The sequence below is a fragment of the Neolamprologus brichardi genome, chromosome 11, assembly GCF_056152115.1.
Source record: "Neolamprologus brichardi isolate AB-2024 chromosome 11, ASM5615211v1, whole genome shotgun sequence".
Classification (NCBI taxonomy): Eukaryota; Metazoa; Chordata; class Actinopteri; order Cichliformes; family Cichlidae; genus Neolamprologus; species Neolamprologus brichardi.
The window spans coordinates 27,024,052-27,050,200 of record NC_142114.1 but is presented as its reverse complement, the minus strand read 5'-3'; the positions used below and the strand labels follow the sequence as shown (position 1 = coordinate 27,050,200).

Here is a 26,149-nt window from a genome sequence, read left to right as displayed (position 1 = left end):
GCCTGATGTACTCACTAAGTACACAACCAGCCAATGGGTCTTTGTTTCATCCTGAATAGTGGTTCTGACACTTACTAGGATAAATAAAAGCTAAGGTGGAATGTCTCAGTTGGCAAAATTATGGATTTCAATTACGTTTACCAGAGAAATATCAATAACATAGTAAAAAGTAGTTTTTACAATTTGTCTATGCTTTTAATTGATGATGGTGGGATAAGGTCGTCAGACTGGTGGACCACTGACATAGAGGCCTTGCCCTGCAAAGATCCAGCGGGAAACCCCAAGTTATAATTGTTAAAGTCCAAAACTACCAAGACTACGTCAATGTGCTATGGGGGGCCTGGAAGCAAGGCCCGTTGCAATACAAGGGGAACCCAGTGGTTTTCCTGAATAAACCACAAGCACTGCCAAAGCTTGCTCTGCTTTGAACGATGTGAGGGACCTACCTCAAGGGTGTCCAGATAACCAAAACGGAATAATGTTTAAAGCCAGATGCCATACTTTAAAGGGGTGAGAGTAAAGAGTTTCTGGATCCGGAGAAGGGAATGTTATACGTGAAAAAGATCGACTTATTGACTGAAACTGTCGGATGAAGGTCCACTACTGGTTGACTCTTGTTTATAGCCAGTCCAAGATGATGTGGAGCTTTGCAGGAAGGAAGGTTTGGTCGACAGTGCAATTACATTGTAAACCTGTTAAGGCTGGAAAAATAACCGATTACACTACTTAAGATGTTTATTAAAGAACAAGTTAGTGGCCCAGTCAATTCCACTCCTCTTCTGTTGGCTGATCCCATCTGCGCGTGGTCTTCATGCCGCACCCAACCTTGCTCATGCTCTTGTACTGCACTTTCCACTTCAGCGTCCTGCTGTATCTTTCATTGGCCACCTTGACTCAAGGCAACAATTCCCCTTGTACTCTTCTCACTTCTAACTCTGTTGCCACCACTGAAGGCCCCGAGCTTCTGGTTGACAAGCTCTTTGATGTCCTTTGCTTGGCTAGCACACAACCGATAGAAGACAAAACTAGGAGTCTTATTTCTCAATAGGGACGCAAGTAAAACAGAGAAAATGCTGGACAAGCAGAGTCGTCTAAACAGTGAACATCAATTCCCTTGTGACCAAAGAAGCAAAAGACCCATGTTTCCGCCCGGTTTCGGACCGGGGACCTTTCGCGTGTGAGGCGAATGTGATAACCACTACACTACGGAAACGGTGAGCGACGGCTCGCTTGGCTTTGGAATGTGTCTTAATCAGTAATCTGGCCAATCTGACAAATCTGATGGCATGTTACTATCATGCCCTTGAACGGAAGGAACCATGAAGAAGAGACAGACGCTCGCTAGCAAGGAATCTGAACTATAGTCTCGATGTTAGGCTCACTTAAACTTTTGACATTTAGGAGTTCTCTGAAGCAAGCGCAGCTCGACATATGCTGGCCTAAGAACCCCAGAACCTCGAGCAGCAGAACTGTTGCCTAAAGAGGCCATGCGTTTGATCGCGTTGTGCATTGGCTGAAAATAGGCCCAAGTCCTGTGCAGGCCAGCTAGAGCCACTCATTTCCAAGAGCTTAGTCTGTGCCTGCATCTTCAGTGAATATGGTGACTGGAGACATGTTGATTTGTGTGAAATTTCCTGAAATTTGGGCTATAGACAACTTTTTAGCAACATGAGCATCCAAAGGTTACAAGCGTCAGAGCCCTGTACAAGATTTGAGTACTTTCTCTCCTCTGTGTCCCAAACAGCAGTACAACCCCATAAGAGAAAGCAATGCCTGCAGGCAGACACTTTTGTATCGGGAAACAAAGAAGCATGTTTCCGCCTGGTTTCGGACCAGGGACCTTTTGCGTGTTAGGCGAACGTGATAACCACTACACTACGGAAACGGAGCGTGCATGCCCTCTCGTCATTAGAGGGGCATTTCGATGCCTTCTTACATTTGAGGACTTTTATGACAGATCATGTAGGACTAGTGAGAAGCGGGGGAACTCCCATTTGTGTCATTTTTCAAGCATTCCCCCATTTATGGTTATATTGACAATCCAAATTGTGATCTCGAGATAGCATCTCTTCAAATGGGAGCTGATCTTCTTGTTGACAAGCTCTTTGATGTTCTTTGTCAGGCTAGCACACAACCTACAGAAGACAAACCCAAGAGACTTATTTGTTAATAGGGACGCAAGTAAAGCAGAGAAAACGCTGGACAAGCAGAGTTCTCTTGGACTAGCTTCTCTTCTCATGGGAGCTCTTGCTAGAAGACATTTTTGACTTGTGAGTGCACAGGTGGAATTGATGTTTTTTCAAACCCATTATAGGACTAGATTGTTAGATTGACTAGGATGTGGTGGAGAAATTCCACAGGGTCTTTTTGAATGATGGACTCTGTGCAAAAAAATGCACTTGGCGTGCGATTAACGGATGTGTGGTCATTCCAGGTAAGAGGCAGAGCAGAGAAGGAGACTGCTCACTCCCCGTCGGGGAATCGAACCCCGGTCTTCCGCGTGACAGGCGGAGATACTGTCCACTATACTAACGAGGACCTGCAAGGCACTGTTGGGGACACGTCAAGGTGGGATTCGCAGCAGGTATGACACACAAATTGTCGTCGGCCATGTAAAAATCCCCATCACTTTACCAGGAACTACAGTTTTATGGGTGTTTGACAGAGAACTTTTTTCTGCTTGCAGTAGGGTTCCATGGTGTAACGGTTAGCACTCTGGACTCTGAATCCAGTGATCTGAGTTCAAGTCTCAGTGGAGCCTCATTTGGCTTTCTTGCCCTTTGCTCCGCAGTTGCATTAGCACACGCTAGCATGAGAGTCTAATTACTTATAGAACAAGTTAGTGGCCCAGTCAATTCCACTCCTCTTCTGTTGGCTGATCCCATCTGCGCGTGGTCTTCATGCCGCACCCAACCTTGCTCATGCTCTTGTACTGCACTTTCCACTTCAGCGTCCTGCTGTATCTTTCATTGGCCACCTTGACTCAAGGCAACAATTCCCCTTGTACTCTTCTCACTTCTAACTCTGTTGCCACCACTGAAGGCCCCGAGCTTCTGGTTGACAAGCTCTTTGATGTCCTTTGCTTGGCTAGCACACAACCGATAGAAGACAAAACTAGGAGTCTTATTTCTCAATAGGGACGCAAGTAAAACAGAGAAAATGCTGGACAAGCAGAGTCGTCTAAACAGTGAACATCAATTCCCTTGTGACCAAAGAAGCAAAAGACCCATGTTTCCGCCCGGTTTCGGACCGGGGACCTTTCGCGTGTGAGGCGAATGTGATAACCACTACACTACGGAAACGGTGAGCGACGGCTCGCTTGGCTTTGGAATGTGTCTTAATCAGTAATCTGGCCAATCTGACAAATCTGATGGCATGTTACTATCATGCCCTTGAACGGAAGGAACCATGAAGAAGAGACAGACGCTCGCTAGCAAGGAATCTGAACTATAGTCTCGATGTTAGGCTCACTTAAACTTTTGACATTTAGGAGTTCTCTGAAGCAAGCGCAGCTCGACATATGCTGGCCTAAGAACCCCAGAACCTCGAGCAGCAGAACTGTTGCCTAAAGAGGCCATGCGTTTGATCGCGTTGTGCATTGGCTGAAAATAGGCCCAAGTCCTGTGCAGGCCAGCTAGAGCCACTCATTTCCAAGAGCTTAGTCTGTGCCTGCATCTTCAGTGAATATGGTGACTGGAGACATGTTGATTTGTGTGAAATTTCCTGAAATTTGGGCTATAGACAACTTTTTAGCAACATGAGCATCCAAAGGTTACAAGCGTCAGAGCCCTGTACAAGATTTGAGTACTTTCTCTCCTCTGTGTCCCAAACAGCAGTACAACCCCATAAGAGAAAGCAATGCCTGCAGGCAGACACTTTTGTATCGGGAAACAAAGAAGCATGTTTCCGCCTGGTTTCGGACCAGGGACCTTTTGCGTGTTAGGCAAACGTGATAACCACTACACTACGGAAACGGAGCGTGCATGCCCTCTCGTCATTAGAGGGGCATTTCGATGCCTTCTTACATTTGAGGACTTTTATGACAGATCATGTAGGACTAGTGAGAAGCGGGGGAACTCCCATTTGTGTCATTTTTCAAGCATTCCCCCATTTATGGTTATATTGACAATCCAAATTGTGATCTCGAGATAGCATCTCTTCAAATGGGAGCTGATCTTCTTGTTGACAAGCTCTTTGATGTTCTTTGTCAGGCTAGCACACAACCTACAGAAGACAAACCCAAGAGACTTATTTGTTAATAGGGACGCAAGTAAAGCAGAGAAAACGCTGGACAAGCAGAGTTCTCTTGGACTAGCTTCTCTTCTCATGGGAGCTCTTGCTAGAAGACATTTTTGACTTGTGAGTGCACAGGTGGAATTGATGTTTTTTCAAACCCATTATAGGACTAGATTGTTAGATTGACTAGGATGTGGTGGAGAAATTCCACAGGGTCTTTTTGAATGATGGACTCTGTGCAAAAAAATGCACTTGGCGTGCGATTAACGGATGTGTGGTCATTCCAGGTAAAAGGCAGAGCAGAGAAGGAGACTGTTCACTCCCCGTCGGGGAATCGAACCCCGGTCTTCCGCGTGACAGGCGGAGATACTGTCCACTATACTAACGAGGACCTGCAAGGCACTGTCGGGGACACGTCAAGGTGGGATTCGCAGCAGGTATGACACACAAATTGTCGTCGGCCATGTAAAAATCCCCATCACTTTACCAGGAACTACAGTTTTATGGGTGTTTGACAGAGAACTTTTTTCTGCTTGCAGGAGGGTTCCATGGTGTAACGGTTAGCACTCTGGACTTTGAATCCAGTGATCTGAGTTCAAATCTCAGTGGAGCCTCATTTGGCTTTCTTGCCCTTTGCTCCGCAGTTGCATTAGCATTAGCACACGCTAGCATGAGAGTCTAATTACTTATAGAACAAGTTAGTGGCCCAGTCAATTCCACTCCTCTTCTGTTGGCTGATCCCATCTGCGCGTGGTCTTCATGCCGCACCCAACCTCGCTCATGCTCTTGTACTGCACTTTCCACTTCAGCGTCCTGCTGTATCTTTCATTGGCCACCTTGACTCAAGGCAACAATTCCCCTTGTACTCTTCTCACTTCTAACTCTGTTGCCACCACTGAAGGCCCCGAGCTTCTGGTTGACAAGCTCTTTGATGTCCTTTGCTTGGCTAGCACACAACCGATAGAAGACAAAACTAGGAGTCTTATTTCTCAATAGGGACGCAAGTAAAACAGAGAAAATGCTGGACAAGCAGAGTCGTCTAAACAGTGAACATCAATTCCCTTGTGACCAAAGAAGCAAAAGACCCATGTTTCTGCCCGGTTTCGGACCGGGGACCTTTCGCGTGTGAGGCGAATGTGATAACCACTACACTACGGAAACGGTGAGCGATGGCTCGCTTGGCTTTGGAATGTGTCTTAATCAGTAATCTGACCAATCTGACAAATCTGATGGCATGTTACTATCATGCCTTTGAACGGAAGGAACCATGGAGAAGAGACAGACGCTCGCTAGCAAGGAATCTGAACTATAGTCTCGATGTTAGGCTCACTTAAACTTTTGACATTTAGGAGTTCTCTGAAGCAAGCGCAGCTCGACATATGCTGGCCTAAGAACCCCAGAACCTCGAGCAGCAGAACTGTTGCCTAAAGAGGCCATGCGTTTGATCGCGTTGTGCATTGGCTGAAAATAGGCCCAAGTCCTGTGCAGGCCAGCTAGAGCCACTCATTTCCAAGAGCTTAGTCTGTGCCTGCATCTTCAGTGAATATGGTGACTGGAGACATGTTGATTTGTGTGAAATTTCCTGAAATTTGGGCTATAGACAACTTTTTAGCAACATGAGCATCCAAAGGTTACAAGCGTCAGAGCCCTGTACAAGATTTGAGTACTTTCTCTCCTCTGTGTCCCAAACAGCAGTACAACCCCATAAGATAAAGCAATGCCTGCAGGCAGACACTTTTGTATCGGGAAACAAAGAAGCATGTTTCCGCCTGGTTTCGGACCAGGGACCTTTCGCGTGTTAGGCGAACGTGATAACCACTACACTACAGAAACGGAGCGTGCATGCCCTCTCGTCATTAGAGGGGCATTTTGATGCCTTCTTACATTTGAGGACTTTTATGACAGATCATGTAGGACTAGTGAGAAGCGGGGGAACTCCCATTTGTGTCATTTTTCAAGCATTCCCCCATTTATGGTTATATTGACAATCCAAATTGTGATCTCGAGATAGCATCTCTTCAAATGGGAGCTGATCTTCTTGTTGACAAGCTCTTTGATGTTTTTTGTCAGGCTAGCACACAACCTACAGAAGACAAAACCAAGAGACTTATTTGTTAATAGGGACGCAAGTAAAGCAGAGAAAACGCTGGACAAGCAGAGTTCTCTTGGACTAGCTTCTCTTCTCATGGGAGCCCTTGCCTAGAAGACATTTTTGACTTGTGAGTGCACAGGTGGAATTGATGTTTTTTCAAACCCATTATAGGACTAGATTGTTAGATTGACTAGGATGTGGTGGAGAAATTCCACAGGGTCTTTTTGAATGATGGACTCTGTGCAAAAAAATGCACGTAGCGTGCGATTAACGGGTGTGTGGTCATTCCAGGTAAAAGGCAGAGCAGAGAAGGAGACTGCTCACTCCCCGTCGGGGAATCGAACTCCGGTCTTCCGCGTGACAGGCGGAGATACTGTCCATTATACTAACAAGGACCTGCAAGGCACTGTCGGGGACACGTCAAGGTGGGATTCGCAGCAGGTATGACACACAAATTGTCGTCGGCCATGTAAAAATCCCCATCACTTTACCAGGAACTACAGTTTTATGGGTGTTTGACAGAGAACTTTTTTCTGCTTGCAGGAGGGTTCCATGGTGTAACGGTTAGCACTCTGGACTTTGAATCCAGTGATCTGAGTTCAAGTCTCAGTGGAGCCTCATTTGGCTTTCTTGCCCTTTGCTCCGCAGTTGCATTAGCATTAGCACACGCTAGCATGAGAGTCTAATTACTTATAGAACAAGTTAGTGGCCCAGTCAATTCCACTCCTCTTCTGTTGGCTGATCCCATCTGCGCGTGGTCTTCATTCTGCACCCAACCTCGCTCATGCTCTTGTACTGCACTTTCCACTTCAGCTTCCTGCTGTATCTTTCATTGGCCACCGTGACTCAAGGCAACAATTCCCCTTAATAATAATTTGAATTTTGATCAAGACTTTGACACAAATCGCAGGGCTGCATGAGGACGTTTAGTAAGATTCTTCTTATTGCTACATTCAACCACTGATATTTTGTGGTCCAAACATTTGAATGAATCATTAATGCAGGTTTGAATGCAAATCAGGACAAACTTGCAACTTACCAGAATGTTTTTTCAGTGCTCAGGTTCAATACAATTTACCTGCGTAATGACCTGAATCACAAACAATTTAATGCCTACCATGTTTTATCAATGAGGAAAACTCAATGTAAACACATATTTTTTACAAGGAAACTCCAGGTTTAATCTTTATATTACAGTAAATGCACAACATCTAAATTCTTTTAAGTGAGAGAAATCTTTTCAAGAATTTTTTGATATATGATGATTTTATGTAGAAACTAATTTGCATGTACTTTCCTTACATCTGAGCTGGCCTTGTGCAAACCTTTGGATTTGAATGATACCTTAAAGGAGCTTTGAATGCAAACAGACACAGAAAAAAAAACTTCAACCAATCAAACAAACATTAAAAAAAAAAAAAAATCCCTCCACACTCATTTTCAGTAATTTTAATAATGATGTTTTTTTCCCCTCAGGCTCAAATTTAATATGAGCTAGACCTGCTAGAAAACGCAAGACAAAAAAAGTCAAATCTATTTTGGGTTGTTAAACAGCTGTTAGAATTACTTTGCTATTCAGGTTTTATTTATGCATGTTTCTTCATTTTATTTTTTTAATGTAGATATGATTAAAAAAAATGTTTATTAAAGCTTCCAAAATGTTATTTCTCCTCAATCAAATCTCATGTTGGATCTTTTTTGTCCCCAGAGTTAATCAAAGTTGACATAGATGCGTTTGTGGTCCTTCTGCTTTAAGGTAAGATTTCCCCCCCCCAAAAAAAAATAATCAAATTGATTTTTGGAAATCAAATATTTAAATATTACTTAAATATTTAATAAGCTTTATTACTAATAATAAAATCAACCCAACAATCTTCCCCATGGTACACAACTGTCGACAACTGGTATCTGAGAGTTGACCTGAATATGGCTCAATAAATAAATATGAGCTACTTTATGTCATGTGAAGGGTGTTGCAGGTAGAAGTGGTGGTAAGGAGGACCCACACTGCAGACACTTGGAGGTAAAATGTAAACTCAAAATGTAAACCAGCTTTAAAGCTGAACTCAAAAGTTACAAAAATGAAAATTACAAAATAAACTCATGCTGGCAGACAGCACACACAGTAAGATGAGGGTAGATCACGACTCAAATCACTTTTTCTGTTTCACTTGTTTGGCAAATGTGTAAACCACTGCACTGTGTAGCCAGTCAAGCCCACCATGAAGGTGAAAAAACTGCTATGGGCCCCAGTTGTTTTCTGGATTTTTCAGTTGGCAACACACAGTGATCTCTTCAGGAACCAAAAGGGCAAAACCCATGTAGGGCCCTAAGGACAAAACTGCTTTAGATAAGCATCTTAGATAAGAGATAAGATAAGATAAAACTTTATTAATCCCTTGGGTGGGTTCCTCTGGGAAATTCGGTTTCCAATAGCACAGCACCGACAGAAGTTACAGAACGTGAGACGAATATTATATATATACACATATATAAATACAGAGACATATATAAATAAAATATACGAAAGGGATAAATAGAATAAATAGGAATACAAGGGAATTGCACATTTCAAGTATTGAAGTCTATTGCACCGTTGTCTATTAACAAAAAGTATTGCACAAAAAGTATTGCACAATGAAAAGGCACTACAGCTTAGTACAGCTTAGTTGTTCCCCCCTCCTTTGTCCTCCTGTTTCCCCTCCCTTTCCCCTCCAGAGAGGAGTTAAACAGTCTGATGGCGTGTGGGACAAAGGAGTTTTTAAGTCTGTTGGTTCTTGTCTTTGGGAGAAGCAACCTGTCACTGAACAGACTCCTCTGGTTGTTTATGGCCGTGTGCAGAGGATGCCCAGCATTGTCCATAATGTCCAGCAGTTTCTTTAGTGTCCTTTTCTCTGCCACTGTCACCAGAGTGTCCAGCTTCATGCCGACCACAGAGCTAGCCTTTTCTGATCAGTTCTTCCAGCCTGGATGAGTCCTTCTTTGCTGTGCTGCTCCCCCAGCACACCACAGCATAGAAAAGTACTCCACTGACTGGTAAAACATCCTCAGGAGCTTCCTGCAGATGTTAAAAGACCTCAGCCTCCTGAGGAAGTACAGTCGGCTTTGGGCTTTTTTATACAGGTGCTCTGTGTTGCATGACCAGTCCAGTTTGTTGTCCACCCACAGCCCGAGGTACTTGTACTTGTTGACCACCTCCACCTCCTCCCCCTCTATTTGAACCGGCAGTGGACCTGCTCTGGACCTCCCAAAGTCCACAACCAGTTCCTTGGTCTTTGAGGTGTTGAGTTGCAGGTGGTTTGTGTGACTCCATGTGACGAAGTTCCTCACCAGACTCCGGTACTCCTCTTCATGATCATCGCAGATACACCCCATGATGGCTGTGTCGTCTGCAAACTTCTGAATATGGCATAATTCAGAGTTGTAGCAGAAGTCAGAGGTGTACAGGGTGAAGAGAAGCTCCTGACCAGTGTCAGATGTGATGTCCTTCAGTCTGACGTACTGTGGTCTGTCAGTGAGGGAGTCGGAGATCCAAGTGACCAGGCAGGGGTCCACCTGCATCCTGTTCAGTTTTTCCTGGAGCAGACAGGGCCGGATGGTATTAAAGGTACTGGAAAAGTCAAGAAACAGGATCCTGACCGTGCCTTTTCCCTTGTCCAGGTGTGAGTGGGCTCTATGTAGGAGGTACAGGATGACATCCTCCACTCCAACATCCGCCTTGTATGCGAACTGTAGTGGGTCCTGAGCATGTTGCACCTGTGGTTGGAGGAGGTTGAGGAAGAGCCGCTCTAGAGTCTTCATAAGATGTGACATCAGTGCCACCGGTCGGAAGTCATTCAGCTCATTGGGCCGGTTTCTTTTGGGGACCGGGACGATGCAGGATGTCTTCCATAGGGCGGGCACTCTCCCCAGTTGCAGACTGAGGTTGAAGACTCGTTATAGCGGCTCCCCAAGTTCAGCAGCACACGCCTTTAGCATCCTTGGACACACCTTGTCTGGGCCTGCTGCCTTTCTGGGGTGAAGCTTCCTCAGTTGTCTCCTGACCTGATCCACTGTGACACTGGGAGATGATTGGAAGGGGGGGGGGGGGGGGGGTGGAGATGTCCTGCTGTTGAGAGATGGGTTGGAGGAAGGGGGTGTCATAGTGTCAGGAAGGGGGGGAAGCGAGGGAGGTAGGAGAGTGGGGAGAGGGCTCTGTAGTAAACTGTGTTGCTTTCATCTCCTCCTTCACTTTGCTCCTGAAAGCCTTTTTTTTCATGTTGAGGACAGTTTTGACTTCCTGTGTTACCCACGGTTTGTTATTAGGATAACACAGTACCGTCTTATCAGGGGCGACCGTGTCCACACAAAAGTTGAGGTAGTCTGTCAGACAGTTTGTCGCCCCCTCTATGTCCTCACCATGTGGGCTCAGAAGCACATCCCAGTCTGTGGTGTCATAGCAGTCTCTCAGAGCATCCTCCTTTTCTGGGGTCCATCTCCTGATGGAGCGTGTTGTGACAGGCTGCCTTTGGACGAGGGGTGTGTATTGTGGCTGTAGGTAAACCAGGTTGTGGTCTGACTTCCCTAGTGGGGGGAGGGGGTGGCTCTGTATGCATCTCTCACATTGGCATACAGTAGGTTAATTGTCCTGTTGCTCCTTGTGGGACAATTCACAAACTGGTGAAAAGCAGCCAGAGTAGAATCCAGTGTGGCATGATTAAAGTCTCCAGATATATAGGGCGATCGTGGCTCAAGAGTTGGGAGTTCGCCTTGTAATCGGAAGGTTGTCGGTTCGAGTCGTTGTGTCCTTGGGCAAGACACTTCACCCGCTGCCTACTGGTGGTAGTCAGAGGGCCCGTGGCGCTAGTGTTTGGCAGCCTCGCCTTTGTCAGTGCCCCAGGTGGTAGTCAGAGGCTACAATGTAGCTCACTATGGCTACAATGTAGCTTACCATCACCAGTGTGTGAATGTGTGTGTGATGGGTGGATGACTGGATGTGTAAAGCGCTTTGGGGTCCTCAGGGACTAGTAAAGCGCTATAAAAATACATGCCATTTACCATATAATAATGAAAGCCTCCGGGTTTTGTGTCTGCAGTCTTGCTGTAACTGTGTGTATTTCCTCACAATTTGAAGCCTACATGGGATAAATGTGGGTTGGCCCTGCATCTATACAAGATGAGAGGCTTATTGCCTTCCCTTCAGTTGAGCTGTAATGTTAGTGAGCTACATGCTTCGTTTGGTTGGCAGTTGTAGGTTATGATGGAATTTGTCACGTTTAATCTTTTGAGGTCTAAGTTGTCATTGGTAAGGACCTCAACCCCAACACTAACCTGAGACAATCAGAATATAAATTTTTGTTTTCATTAAATTGTTTTGTCCATCAGGAAATAAATAAAATGATCATCCTAACTGACACAAATCAAAAACTATTTGTCTGTTGTCACCTTCTCCAACTTATAGGGTTAGGTTTAGAGCAGGAGTATTAAACTAAAATTTGAGGAGGTCCAGTGGGAGAAAATCTTCTCAAGGGGCTGTACCAACTATGACAAATGAGGAAGTTCAGAGTCTCTCCAGAGATCCTCAGGATTTTCTATACAGGCACTGTGGAGAGCATCCTCACATCAGCCTCATATCCTGGCCACTAAACTTTCCACCCGATTTTACCTGGATGATCAGCTAATCCTGTGGATATTGGACTTTTTGACCAACAGGACTCAGAAAGTTCGGGTCAACAAGTCTCTTTCCGGTCTCCGTTCCACCTCCACTGGCTCCCCCCCAGGGCTGTGTGCTCTCCCCCTGCTCTTCATCCTTTACACCGATGACTGCAGATCCACACAGCCCAACTGTCACCAGGTTAAATATGCTGACGACACAGTTCTGCTGTCACCGCTGTCAGGCCCCTTACAACACCATGGGCCTGCTCTGCAGGAGTTTGTAGAGTGGTGTAACAGCTCCAAACTTGAATTGAACGTGAGCAAAACCAAAGAGATGGTGACCTTCTCCAGTAGGCAGAGGGATCTGGCTGCTTCAGTCACCACCACCATCAACAGGAAGCCAGTGGAGGTAGTTGAGGAGTACAAATACCTGGGAACCATCTTTGACAACCTCCTGAAATTCTCTGCCAACACTGAGGAGATTCTCAGGGGGAGCCACCAACGGCTATACCTCCTTAGGAAACTCAACTCCTTTGGAGTCCGCACACCCATCATGATGACTTTTTACTATGCCTACCTGGAAAGCATCATGACTTTCTCCATCACCTGCTGGTTCACTCCCTCAGCCTTCAGAACAGGAAGAGACTGCAGCACACTGCATCAGTGTGCTCTAAAATCATTGGACTGCCTGACAGAACTCTGGCACAGGTTTTCAGCCAATAGGCCCTTAGACAGGCAGCCAAAATCATCAACGACCCCTCTCACATTTCAATGGCTCCCCTCTGGGCGACGCCTCTGCTGCATTTTCCGCAGGACTGAGAGGAGGATAGCCACCTTTGTCCCCAAAGCCACTCTGGTTTTTAACTCCAGCTTATAAGAACGTTTCCCACACCAGAAACATAAACTACCCTCTTCTTACACTACTGACACTTTATCCACTTTTAGTCACTTGCAGTTATTTATTCACCTTTAGTCACTTTAATTTTAAAACTGTGTAATTTTAAAACTGTATATACTGTATATTCTGTGCATTTATTATTATCTTCAATGTTCAATGTTGTTTGTTAATTGCCCCTTGGGGATAAATAAAGTCTTCTGATTCTGATTCTGATTCTTCGCGGCTTTGTACTGCGTCTCATTGCCTAATCTGAGTGCAAGAGAGCGAGTACGCAGCATGGGTCGTACTTGACTGTTGATGTAGGGCTTCTGCTTGGGGAACCTTCTGATTTGTGTGGTGTGCACAATATTGTCAACACAGGTGCTGATGTACCCAGTCACATACTCAGCATAGTCCTAGTAGTCCGATGTCTAGTAGTGCCTGTCTCATGTATGTTAACAGTGCACAACACTTGTCGAGTGCAAAAAGAACAGAAAACACAAAAAACAAAAGAAAGTCGACATTCGAGAGTGGAGCGAGCAAACATGTCTGCCTCAAGGGCGCCATTGTCTTCGGTAAGGTGATATGGATTTTTCATAGATTTTTTACAGGTTGACATTATGTGGTCTGAACATTTGAATGAATCATTAGTGGAGGTTTGCATGCACATCAGCACAACCCTGCTATTTACCCAAATGTTTTTTCAGCGTGTGGAAAGAAAATCGACCTGATTTATGACCTAAAAAACAAACAATGAAAAAATTACAATGTAAGTTTACCACTGATGTAATTTACTTTGGTAAAACTCAATATAAACACAAAATGTGACTTATGTTGGTGTCACATTGTGCTTTGAACACATATCTTAATAGATATGAATAGAAGATAGAATGCCTCTATTGTCACTATACAGTTGTACAATGAGATACAGAGCAGTTCTGCAGCACTATACACATATTGACAGTATTAAATGGTAAAAAATGGTAAATGGTCTGTATTTGTATAGCGCAGAGGAAAAATATATAAAATGTACAAATATACAAGCCAGTTTTAAAAAGTAATATGTAATAAATAGCGTAATGTAATTTCACATAGAATTAGGTATTGCACAGTAGTGATTCATAGAGGAAATGGGAAAAATGGGGTGTGTGTACTAAGTTAGCAGGCTCTCAATGGATGAGTGGTAGAAGGTCAGCAGCAGGTTGGAGTTCAGCTTGTACCTTCTGAGGACCCTCAGGAAGGGCAGCCGCTGTTGGGCCTTCATAAACAACATGATGAACCACCTAGATAATTATTTCATAAGAAATCATGGAAGTTGTAAGGAGTTGTAAGCTCTAAGGTTAGCACAGTTAGTTTATATGGGACGGTCACGAGAAAGCCTCACAGTGTCATCAAGGGTGTGTCACAAGTTAACTTTAAACTTTCCACTTATTTGCATCATATTATAAAAGCAACCTCAAAGAGAAAAGAACACACAGTGATGAGCAGCTGTGTGTGTTTGGTAACTCAAGAAGTGTGGTAAGTTTTTATCTATCTATCTACATATATACAACTTTCATATAAGTTCTTATATTATCTGTCTGTCTGTCTCTCTCTCTATGTATGTATGTATGTATGTATGTATGTATGTGTATATATATATATATATATATATATATATATATATATATATATATATATAAAAACACCCAGCACGCCCCTGCGGGCGGTTTATCCTTCAAGCTCGGGTCCTCTACCAGAGGCCTGGGAGCTTGAGGGTCCTGCGCAGTATCTTAGCTGTTCCCAGGACTGCACTCTTCTGGACAGAGATCTCCGATGTTATTCCCGGGATCTGCTGGAGCCACTCGCCTAGCTTGGGAGTCACCGCACCTAGTGCTCCGATTACCACAGGGACCACCGTTACCTTCACCCTCCACATTCTCCTGAGCTCTTCTCTGAGCCCTTGGTATTTCTCCAGCTTCTCGTGTTCCTTCTTTCTGATGTTGCTGTCATTCGGAACTGCTACATCGATCACTACGGCCGTCTTCTTCTGTTTGTCTACCACCACTATGTCTGGTTGGTTAGCCACCACCATTTTGTCCGTCTGTATCTGGAAGTCCCACAGGATCTTAGCTCGGTCATTCTCCACCACCCTTGGGGGCATTTCCCATTTTGACCTCGGGACTTCCAGGTTATACTCGGCACAGATGTTCCTGTACACTATGCCGGCCACTTGGTTATGGCGTTCCATGTATGCCTTGCCTGCTAGCATCTTGCACCCTGCTGTTATGTGCTGGATTGTCTCTGGGGCATCTTTACACAGCCTGCACCTGGGGTCTTGCCTGGTGTGATAGACCCCAGCCTCTATGGATCTTGTACTCAGAGCTTGTTCTTGTGCTGCCATGATTAGTGCCTCTGTGCTATCTTGCAGTCCAGCTTTGTCCAGCCACTGGTAGGATTTCTGGATATCAGCCACCTCCTCTATCTGCCGGTGGTACATACCGTGCAGGGGCCTGTCCTTCCATGATGGTTCCTCGTCTCCCTCCTCTTTCTTGGGTTTCTGCTGCCTGAGGTATTCACTGAGCACGCTGTCAGTTGGGGCCATCTTTGTGATGTATTCTTGGATGTTCGTTGTCTCTTCCTGGACTGTGGTGCTGACACTCACCAGCCCCCGGCCCCCTTCCTTGCGCTTAGCGTACAGCCTCAGGGTGCTGGACTTGGGGTGAAACCCTCCATGCAAGGAGGGTTTATATATATATATATATATATATATACATACATATATGTAGAGAGAGAGAGGAAACATTTTGATGTACTGTCCTTTCTAATCACTTTTTAACCAATGTCATTCTAACAAAATGCTCTATATTTATTATAGCTTTCAGTGTATTCATTATGCTGAATCAGATATGACACAATCTATTTTTTCCTCCACAGTTAATCAGGGTGATCATGGATGTGTTTCTAGTCCTTCTCCTGCTTTCAGGTAAGATTCCAGCAGTTTGGTAATTTCTCATTCAGCATATAATAATTCACTGTTTTTTTCAAATATAAATTGTTGCTACCTTGAAATTTTTAAAAGAGAGGTAATAACTGACCAAATATGGAGCAAGTTTTATTAATTCATATTTGAGGGTGAGCTGTTGCTCCAGCATTATGACTTTGATCCAACAAAAATGCATATATAATTAAATTAAATAAAAGTAACAAATTAACTAAATCAATCTGGAATCTGGGTGACTATCAGTTTAGAAATTTTCAGATTCATTGACATAGGTACAAATGAAAAGTGGTTTCCGTCCACACATTAATAAGTCGAACCATCACTGATCTACTGAGGAAATCTTATTTAAGGAATTCTTTTACTGCAGAAAGTAAAATTCTATAGAAGTCCAAGTATACAAGCATTCTGAATAAATAAACAGTATTTCTTAGTAAAATTTCAAATAACAATCCATTTCCTTCCCCAGCTTTCTGTGTCCCTACTGCTTCCTTTCCAAACTTCTATTACTTTGTGAATGAGAATATGACCTGGGATGAGGCCAATGCTTACTGCATCAAGGAGTACCTTGGACTTGCCCAAATTACTTATCCAGAGAACAACACTGCACTGGTGAACACTCCAGCCGGGGTATACACAGGCAAAGCCTGGATCGGACTTCATACAGACGGTATAGGTTGGGCCTGGCTGGATGGACGACCACCCACATATTATAGATGGAGCCTTGGCGAGCCAGACTACACTGGCCCTGGATATTGTGTGGCCACATATGATAACGAATGGTATAGTTTAAGATGTACAGAAACGCTTGGCTTCATTTGTTTTGATGGTAGGTATAAAGAGATCCTTTGTTGTAAGGTTTTACTCCTGTAGATTAAATTGACCCTTGGTACTAATTTAGCAGAATGAGGCTCAAAACATGAAATAAATAATAAACACAAAAATACAACTTCTATTCTAGTTTGAGACTGGAATAAGTCTCCCAGTGAAGCTAAAACCTGAACTACTCAGTATAAATATTAAGAAAATATGAAGACTATATATATGCAGTACTGACATATGATTTATATGGTGTATTTAAATCACAGCTTTTTTCTGCATAGCGTATTTTTCAAAACATAAATGAAATCATTAATATATGTATAATGTTACTAATGGAATCTATAACTTCTGTTTCTTTAACAGGCAGCAAGTACATTGTTAATAGGACATATGTGACTTGGAATGATGCCAAAATCAGCTGTGAAAACAAAAATTCAACTCTGGCACAAATCCCTGATGTGGAAACATTTGATGAAGTCAACAGAGTTGTGGTTAAAGACATGTGGATTGGCCTTAGTTTTTCTCCAGTCTGGGTTTGGTCAGAAACTCAACAAATCAGCACATTCATGAGCTGGAAAACAGGACAACCTAACAATGAGTTTAATTGCGCTGCTATATTGGTGGAAGATGGAACTTGGACCACCGAACCATGCATTCAACAATATCCTTTCTTCTGCTATGGAGGTATGAATGACATTTCCCTAGTTTTAACACTCAAGTGAATTTCAATTCAATTCAATTCAATTCAATTTTATTTATATAGCGCCAAATCACAACAAATGTCGCCTCAAGGCGCTTCATAGATACAGAGAAAAGCCCAACAATCATATGACCCCCTATGAGCAAGCACTTTGGCGACAGTGGGAAGGAAAAACTCCCTTTTAACAGGAAGAAACCTCCGGCAGAACCAGGCTCAGGGAGGGGCGGCCATCTGCTGCGACCGGTTGGGGTGAGAGAAGGAAGACAGGATAAAAGACATGCTGTGGAAGAGAGACAGAGATTAATAACAGATATGATTCAATACAGAGAGGTCTATTAACACATAGTGAGTGAGAAAGGTGACTGGAAAGGAAAAACTCAATGCATCATGGGAATCCCCCGGCAGCCTACATCTATTGCAGCATAACTAAGGGAGGATTCAGGGTCACCTGGTCCAGCCCTAACTATATGCTTTAGCAAAAAGGAAAGTTTTAAGCCTAATCTTAAAAGTAGAGATAGTGTCTGTCTCCCGAATCCAAACTGGAAGCTGGTTCCACAGAAGAGGGGCCTGAAAACTGAAGGCTCTCCCTCCCATTCTACTTTTAAATACTCTAGGAACAACAAGTAGGCCTGCAGAGTGGGAGCGAAGTGCTCTAATAGGGTAATATGGTACTACAAGGTCATTAAGATAGGATGGGGCCTGATTATTTAAGACCTTGTATGTGAGGAGCAGGATTTTGAATTCAATTCTGGATTTAACAGGAAGCCAATGAAGGGAAGCCAAAACAGGAGAAATATGCTCTCTCTTTCTAGTCCCTGTCAGTACTCTTGCTGCAGCATTTTGGATTAACTGAAGGCTTTTCAGTGAGTTTTTTGGACATCCTGATAATAATGAATTGCAGTAGTCCAGCCTGGAAGTAATAAATGCATGAACTAGTTTTTCAGCGTCACTCTGAGACAGGATATTTCTAATTTTAGAGATGTTGCGCAAATGGAAGAACGCAGTCTTACATATTTGTTTAATATGTGCGTTGAAGGACATATCCTGGTCAAAAATGACTCCAAGGTTCCTCACAGTGTTACTGGAGGCCAAGGTAATGCCATCCAGAGTAAGAATCTGGTTAGATACCATATTTCTAAGCTTTTCAGCGCCGAGAACAATGACCTCAGTTTTATCTGAGTTAAGAAGCAGAAAGTTAGTGGCCATCCAAGTCTTTATGTCTTTAAGACATTCCTGCAGTTTAACTAATTGGTGTGTGTTATCTGGCTTTATGGACAGATAGAGCTGGGTGTCATCTGCATAGCAGTGAAAATGTATGCTATGTCTTCTAATGATGCTGCCTAGGGGAAGCATGTATAATGTAAACAGAATTGGTCCTAGCACTGAACCCTGTGGAACTCCATAATTAACCTCAGTGTGTGAAGAGGACTCTCCATTTACATGCACAAATTGGAGTCTATTAGATAGATATGATACAAACCACTGCAGTGCAATACCTGTAATACCTACAGCATGTTCTAATCGCTCTAACAGGATATTATGGTCAACAGTATCGAATGCTGCACTAAGGTCAAGAAGGACAAGCACAGAGATGAGTCCACTGTCAGAGGCCATAAGAAGATCATTTGTAACCTTCACTAAAGCTGTTTCTGTGCTGTGATGAACTCTGAAACCTGACTGAAACTCTTCAAATAAACCATTCCTCTGCAGATGATCTGTTAGCTGTTTGACAACTACTCTTTCAAGGATTTTTGATATGAAAGGAAGGTTGGAGATTGGCCTATAATTAGCTAAGACTGCTGGGTCTAGAGATGGCTTTTTGAGTAAAGGTTTAACTGCAGCCACCTTGAAGGCCTGTGGTACATTAGAGATAGGTTGATCATATATAAGATCGAAGAATTAATCAATGGCAGGACTTCTTTGAGCAGTTTTGTAGGAATGGGGTCTAAAAGACACGTTGATGGTTTGGAGGAAGTAATTATTGAAGTTAACTCAGAAAGATCGATTGGAGAAAAAGAGTCTAACTTAACATCAATGGAACTAAGAGTAGCTGTAGATAATATTACATCTGTGGGATGATTATTGGTAATTTTTTCTCTAATGATAAAAATTTTATTTGTGAAGAAGTTCATGAAGTCATCACTAGTTAACGTTAAAGGGATGGTTGGCTCAAAAGAGCTCTGACTTTTTGTCAGCCTGGCTACAGTGCTGAAGAGAAACTTGGGGTTATTCTTATTTTCTTCAATCAGTGATGAGTAGTAAGCTGTTCTGGCTTTGCGGAGGGCTTTCTTATAAAGCAACAAACTATTTCTCCAGGCTAAATGATGATCCTCTAAATTTGTGACACGCCATTTCCTCTCCAGATTACGAGTCATCTGCTTTAGGGTACGTGTTTGAGAATTATACCACGGGGTCAGGTACTTCTGATTAGAGACCTTAGTTTTCACTGGAGCTACAGTATCCAGAGTCGTACGTAGTGAGGAGGTGAAATTATTAACAAGATAATCGACCTCTGTTGGGGTAGCGTTCAGATAGCTGCTCTGCTCTGTGTTGGTACAGGGCATTGACGATGATAACAGTGGCTGGATTATATTCTTAAACTTAGTTACAGCGCTTTCAGAAAGACATCTACTTTGATAAAGTCCACTCTCCACTGCTGCGTAATCAATTATTGTAAATGTAAATGTTATCAAGAAATGATCAGACAGGAGAGGGTTTTCAGGAAACACTGTTAAATGTTCAGTTTCTATGCCATTTGTTAAAACAAGATCTAGAGTGTGATTAAAGTGGTGGGTGGGTTCTTTTACATTTTGAGAGAAACCAATTGAGTCTAACAACAGATTAAATGCCATGTTGAGGCTGTCATTTTTAGCATCAACATGGATGTTAAAATCACCCACAATAATTATTTTATCTGAGCTCAGAACTAAATTAGATATAAAGTCTGAGAAATCAGACAGAAACTCTGTGTAAGGCCCAGGTGGACGATAGATGATAACAAGTAAGACTGGTTTCTGAGTTTCACAGCTGGGGTGGACAATGCTAAGCATCAGGCTTTCAAATGAATTAAAAGTCTGTCTTGGTCTTTCATTAATTAATAGACTGGTGTGAAAAATTGTTGCCACACCGCCCCCTCGACCTGTGCTTCGCGATTTCTGGTAGTTAGAATGACTCGGGGGTGTTGATTCATTTAAACTAACATAATCATCCTGCTGCAACCAGGTTTCTGTAAGGCAGAGTAAATCAATTTGTTGATCAATTATTAAGTCATGTACTAACAGAGACTTGGAGGAGAGAGACCTAATATTTAATAATCCACATTTCACTGTTTTACTCTTTGGTTCAGATGTGGATACTGTATTGTTCTTTCTTTGTAAATGTTTAAGTTGTTTGTTGCTGGTTTTTAGTTTGTTTTTTGTCTTTTTGGAAGCAGACACAGTCTCTATGGAGATGGGTTTTTGGGGGGGTAGCAGGAGGAGAGAAGCTGCAGAGAGGCGTGTAAGACTGCAACTCTGCTTCCTGGTCCCAACTCTGGATAGTCATGTTTTGAGGGGTTTAATAAATTTGTCGATATTTCTAGAAATGAGAGCTGCTCCATCCAAAGTGGGATGGATGCCATCTCTCCTAAAAAGACCAGGTTTCCTCCAGAAGGTTTGCCAATTATCTATGAAGCCCACATCATTTCTGGGACACCACTCAGACAGCCAGCAATTTAAGGAGAACATGCGGCTAAACATGTCACTCCTGGTCTGATTGGGGAGGGGACCAGAGAAAACTACAGAGTCCGACATTGTTTTGGCAAAGTTACACACCGATTCAATATTGATTTTAGTGACCTCCGATTGGCGTAACCGGGTGTCATTACTGCCGACGTGAATTATGATTTTACTGAATTTACGTTTACCCTTAGCCAGCAGTTTTAAATTTCCTTCAATGTCGCCCGCTCTGGCCCCTGGAAGACAATTGACTATGGTTGCCGGTGTCTCTAGCTTCACATGTCTGAGAACAGAATCACCAATTACCAGAGTTTGACCCCCAGCGGGTGTGTCACCGAGTGGGGAAAAACGGTTAGACACATGAACGGGTTGGTGGTGTACCTGGGGCTTCTGTTTAGGACTACGCTTCCTCCTCACCGTTACCCAGCCGTCTTTCCCCAGCTGCTTGGGATTTGCCGGGGAACAGCTAGCGGGGCCTACGCTATCTTCGGCTGCACCAGCTACAGGGGCCTGGCTAGCTAAGGGTGAGAGAAAGGTGCAAAGCCGAGTCTCCAGTTCAGTAATCCTGGCCTCCAGAGCTGCAAATATGCTACATTTGTTACAGATATCATTACTGCTAAAGGAGGCCGAGGAGTAACTAAACATCTGACACAATGAGCAGGAAAGTGCAGAAGGGACAGGTGAAGTAGCCATGGTGCTAACGGGTCGGCTACGAGCTAAGCTAGCGAAACAGTACAGAGACAGTGAGTGAATACTTTGGCTATAAATTAGGTAGTGAGTACACAGAAAGTGTGCTTCGGATGAAGCACGTGAAGATTATACTGTGAAAAAAAAGAATGTATTTAAAAGTTGTTAATTAAACTGCTAAGCAAATAAGCTACTCAGAAACACCACTGTGTTTGAGCAGGAACAGGAAGCGATACTATACCACAGAGCGAGCGAACACCAAGTGACAGCGCCACCGACAGGACAGGCGGAGAGAGAGGAGTGCCAATCACAGTTGTCAAAGGGCAAAAGCCAGGAGATGGTATGACCAGAAAATATTTCTTGCACACTAATCAAGATATAATGAAGACTATATACTTCTTTGTTTAATTCTAGAAATATTTTTGCCTGTTTGCTTTTTTTCTGCCCCTGATAAATGGCAAAGATGGTCATGTGACATTCTCTATCTGCTGAAGGCTGAGTCTAAGGCTTTAACTAGTTTGATTTTTTTCTTTAGCAGTTAAAGCATAAATAATTTTAAAAAATGTAAATAACAAAGTCATCAGCAGCACAAAAATACAAATAACGAAGTGCACCTGCAGCATTTTCTTTTCTTTTTTTTAAATTTAAAAGTGTATTAAATCAATGCTAGTTGCAAAAATAATTTCAATCCATTAATAAATCTACAGCATTAGCAAGTCTAAACATTACCTAGATATCTTAAGCTTTATATTTCCAAAATTCCGAAAATTTGACAAATTTATATAAAAAAAAAGAACAATAAAAGCTATGATATTCGTTTAGGTCAAAGAGGTGCACTTAATAGTGATAGCATCTCTCCAAACATGGCATCTTAATGTTGTGATTGTGTTCTGTATATTTTAACAGGGTTTTGGTTAATGTTTAAGACATTCTATTTGAATCTAATCATATACTTATATATTATTAATAACTTCCTCTAAGCCAAGTACTTGTCAAATTCCATATGATTTATTTGGAAACGTTTTGTTTTTGTGTAGTTTACAAATCTACGAAATCTAAGAAAACAGTGGTGAGCATGAATATCCAAACTGATGTCGACCTGGAAAATCCAGATAACCAGGCTGCCCTGATGCAACAGGTATAGTGTGTGTTAACAAGTTAGCCTCACTTGATTATTATTACCAGTAAGAGAGCTTTCTCCATTCTCTCAGCCAGTGTTGTGTCCAATGTTCCCTCTAATTTTTTATGTGTCTGAGCGAACACACAAACTCCCTGAGCGGTCCCTTGGACCACTGTGAGCAACAGCAGAAGTGTGCAGTGTGATCACGCCAGCATTGAATCCATCCAAGTTACATGGTTTATTAAAATAATCAAATCTCAACATTTACATTTATGTTAGACTACTTTTAATTAACTGCTTTAGCCCACTTACAATGAAAATTTAAAACAATCTTTTCATGACCTGTGTAGTACGTTAACACTCTTGGAAGTAAAAATAACTTGAACTGCAATTTTGAAAAGACAACTTTTTTTTAAGTAAAGCTCTGACTTGTATTATGAGTATGAGTCTGTGGTTTGGGAGAGAGACCTGTAACTCTGTCTGCAAAATACAGCATATAATGACCAATGTTGGGCAATTAATTATATAGTTACTTCTTCAAAAAAGTTACTGAGTTGTGCAAAGTTTTTTTGCAGCGGTTTACCTAAAAATGCTGCCAAGGCATTTTTAAAATAAACATATAAAACTATTTACAGAACAATCAGGTGTTCTGCATCAAATTTGATGCCACACAAATTATTTATGCCACTCCAAAAAATCATTTCTGTCCACTATGAGATGAAGGAGAACAACAGCCTGATACCTGCAGGCCTGACAACAGATGTATCACTCCTGTAACACCTGTAACATTCAGCAGTCGCCTCATTGTTCTGACACACACAACAAAACTATTGACTACACTACACACTAACTACACAAGATTTGCGCTAAATTTCGCAAATCTCTCACATCTCTCACATCTCAAAACACCACCGTCACTCCTAAAACTTTCCCCTCCCTAAACAACTAAATGTCATGTTTTGATTGGTCGACATGGTACATTTTTCGACCAATGGGAAAGGGTGAGGGTTTTTTGGTGTTGTTTTTGCTCACAGGCGGAGAGTGCTTTCGAGCGTTTTCCTTATAAAACGCCATTTTTACCATTTCAGTGAATATAAACACGATAGCATTCAGGAAGAAAAACAAACATTGCATATATTTTAATCATAACTTCTATCGACACAATTCAAAAACTGGTATAAAGTCCACACTTTTTCCGTCAATTGTTCCGCGTGTCCTGCTCACATCTCCAATGGTTGTTCATGTTGTCATTAATGTGGCTTCACTCCACATCATCCACGGCGCTTTGCCAGCTAAAACACCAGTGTTGGCACAAAAGGACGATGTCATAGGCTGTCAACGATGTTGATTAGCTGCGTATGTATGAATGTGAATCACATCATTGGCTGGACTATGGGATAAGGTGGCATTGTTCTAATCCCATACGGGAGCAGCCACACTTACTGAATCACACTGCAAAACAGAATTGTTGATGTATTTACTACAAATTTAATTTCAATTCAGGTTAGATTTTCTTTTTGCGCAATGCTGATTTTTTTCTGAACAGAGACCGTGCCAGCAGCACGCAACTTAGAGGGAACATTAGCTGTGTCCCAAAACGTCGGCTGCATCCTCCGGAGGCCGCATTTGAAGGCAGATTAAGTCACAGCCAGACAGCGAAGGCTGTGCCAATTTGTCGACTCCTTCAAATGCGTCCTTCATTTCCTTGAATTTGAAGGATGGGCCAAGTGTGTCCTTCGTGGCCCACCATATCCCAGAATTCATGGCGCAGCCCAGCAAGTTTTAAAATTAGTCTTATTAATCTTTCTGTGACACAGAAAGTGATGCCATACAGAGTAAGCACCTGGTAGATTCTATATTATATATCTATATTATTCTATATAAGATTTTTAGGTAAAAGTTTTATCTGAATTTAGAAGAAATCATCCACACCTTTATATCTTTAAGACATTTCACTAATTGGGCAAAGTCTGGTTTATGGATAGATCAAGCTGTGTAGCAATGACACTGGAAATTGGAGTCTATCAGATAGACAATTACCCTCCTAGGACCTGGCGTCCACATATGTGGACATCACATTTTGGGATGTCTGACCCAAAATAATAAATTCTGCTCTACAAGGACCTGATATCCACTTACGAGGACATCATACTGCCACTGTTCTATCGAAATTTTAAACATATGTCCAAATATGTGGATCTAATTTTTTCTCAGAAACAAAAAACAGTTAAAAAAATAAAATCTGGAAATTATTTTTTTTACTTTCAGCATGTCCCAACATGCCCAAATATCAAAGAGAAATTAAAAATGCATGTCATGGAAGAGTTTGGGTGTTAAGAGGTTAAATAAGACAAACTCATGTCTTTTGATGTGAGACTTTGTTTGTTTCAAGTCTTCCTCAGGTTGTAGTTAAAATAATATTATTTTTCTAGGGAAAAAAAAACAAAACATGTTTACTCATTTTATTGTGCTTATTTTACTAAGATTCAGCTAGGACCCTTTCTAACTGTCAATGATAGTTTAAAAACTCGCATAGCATGGGGAATTTCTCCACTTCTGAAATCACGTATTTCAGAGGTGACTTACAGTGAGGGTATCTAACATAATTCATCCTCTTTCTTCTTATTTAGCTGCAAGCAACACTCGCTAAGCAGGGTGTGACTGACTTCAAACTGACATGGACAAAAAAGCCTGTGCAGAACAGCAGGAAGAAACCTGATGGTACACACACACACACACACACACACACACACACACACACACACACACACACACACACACACACACACACACACACACACACAGAATGAGTTTTCTCTGAATATTTAAGTGGTTTTATCTCATTTCAGATGCTTGTTTGAACGTGTGAGATTGACTTCCAGAGGACTGTGCTACAACACTGTTCATTCAAAGGATCACTTTAAATTGTACACTCTTTAAATTTGTTATTAGTTAATTATATTAGCCTAGGTATAAAACGGCATGTTTTGTGTGCATTAAGTCTGAATTGTAAACATTCAACTTTTCTCATTTCAGTTTTGTATTTAAAGGTAGTATATTTGACACCACATGTGTGACATTGAAGCAATACATTAGGGATCCATTTTATTCAAATAATGCTGTTTTGTTAAACCTGCTGGTGTATCTCAGTTGCTTGCAAAGTGCCCATTAGGAGACATGTCTGATGAGTCTGTTAATTGGATTACTGAGACTCAGTTACAGTGGCTTGCAAAAGTACTCGACCCCCTTGAACTTTTACCACATTTTGTCACATTACAGCCACAA

General features: G+C 42.4%; 1 protein-coding gene and 11 non-coding genes across 12 annotated transcripts; 4 read left to right on the top strand and 8 right to left on the bottom strand.

Annotated features, from left to right (window-relative positions):
• Nucleotides 1-1,140: 1,140 nt before the first annotated feature.
• Nucleotides 1,141-1,213, bottom strand: trnav-cac (transfer RNA valine (anticodon CAC)). The gene has a single exon. It is a non-coding gene; the product is annotated as a tRNA-Val (tRNA).
• A 599-nt stretch (nucleotides 1,214-1,812) lies between these two features.
• trnav-aac (transfer RNA valine (anticodon AAC)) lies at nucleotides 1,813-1,885 on the bottom strand. The gene has a single exon. It is a non-coding gene; the product is annotated as a tRNA-Val (tRNA).
• A 581-nt stretch (nucleotides 1,886-2,466) lies between these two features.
• Nucleotides 2,467-2,538, bottom strand: trnad-guc (transfer RNA aspartic acid (anticodon GUC)). Its single transcript has one exon. It is a non-coding gene; the product is annotated as a tRNA-Asp (tRNA).
• A 151-nt stretch (nucleotides 2,539-2,689) lies between these two features.
• On the top strand, nucleotides 2,690-2,761 carry trnaq-cug (transfer RNA glutamine (anticodon CUG)). Its single transcript has one exon. It is a non-coding gene; the product is annotated as a tRNA-Gln (tRNA).
• Nucleotides 2,762-3,229: 468 nt separating this feature from the next.
• Nucleotides 3,230-3,302, bottom strand: trnav-cac (transfer RNA valine (anticodon CAC)). The gene has a single exon. It is a non-coding gene; the product is annotated as a tRNA-Val (tRNA).
• A 599-nt stretch (nucleotides 3,303-3,901) lies between these two features.
• On the bottom strand, nucleotides 3,902-3,974 carry trnav-aac (transfer RNA valine (anticodon AAC)). The gene has a single exon. It is a non-coding gene; the product is annotated as a tRNA-Val (tRNA).
• A 581-nt stretch (nucleotides 3,975-4,555) lies between these two features.
• Nucleotides 4,556-4,627, bottom strand: trnad-guc (transfer RNA aspartic acid (anticodon GUC)). Its single transcript has one exon. It is a non-coding gene; the product is annotated as a tRNA-Asp (tRNA).
• A 151-nt stretch (nucleotides 4,628-4,778) lies between these two features.
• Nucleotides 4,779-4,850, top strand: trnaq-uug (transfer RNA glutamine (anticodon UUG)). The gene has a single exon. It is a non-coding gene; the product is annotated as a tRNA-Gln (tRNA).
• A 474-nt stretch (nucleotides 4,851-5,324) lies between these two features.
• On the bottom strand, nucleotides 5,325-5,397 carry trnav-cac (transfer RNA valine (anticodon CAC)). Its single transcript has one exon. It is a non-coding gene; the product is annotated as a tRNA-Val (tRNA).
• Nucleotides 5,398-5,996: 599 nt separating this feature from the next.
• Nucleotides 5,997-6,069, bottom strand: trnav-aac (transfer RNA valine (anticodon AAC)). The gene has a single exon. It is a non-coding gene; the product is annotated as a tRNA-Val (tRNA).
• An 805-nt stretch (nucleotides 6,070-6,874) lies between these two features.
• Nucleotides 6,875-6,946, top strand: trnaq-uug (transfer RNA glutamine (anticodon UUG)). The gene has a single exon. It is a non-coding gene; the product is annotated as a tRNA-Gln (tRNA).
• Nucleotides 6,947-14,339: 7,393 nt separating this feature from the next.
• LOC148100641 (C-type mannose receptor 2-like) lies at nucleotides 14,340-25,733 on the top strand. The gene is made up of 7 exons (XM_087847837.1): nucleotides 14,340-14,357; nucleotides 15,756-15,804; nucleotides 16,289-16,648; nucleotides 17,005-17,325; nucleotides 22,782-22,882; nucleotides 25,495-25,585; nucleotides 25,714-25,733. The coding sequence occupies exons 2-7, from the start codon at nucleotides 15,771-15,773 to the stop codon at nucleotides 25,731-25,733; spliced, it is 927 nt and encodes a 308-aa protein (XP_087703963.1). The 5' UTR covers nucleotides 14,340-14,357; nucleotides 15,756-15,770.
• The last annotated feature ends 416 nt before the right edge of the window (nucleotides 25,734-26,149 follow it).

Excerpts from the sequence above, each read along its gene's own strand:
- LOC148100641 (XM_087847837.1), top strand. The coding sequence starts at position 15,771 with ATGGATGTGTTTCTAGTCCTTCTCCTGCTTTCAG. Across the intron at positions 16,649-17,004 it reads TGGCTTCATTTGTTTTGATG|GCAGCAAGTACATTGTTAAT; the intron begins GTAGGTATAAAG and ends TTTCTTTAACAG. Across the intron at positions 22,883-25,494 it reads AGGCTGCCCTGATGCAACAG|CTGCAAGCAACACTCGCTAA; the intron begins GTATAGTGTGTG and ends CTTCTTATTTAG.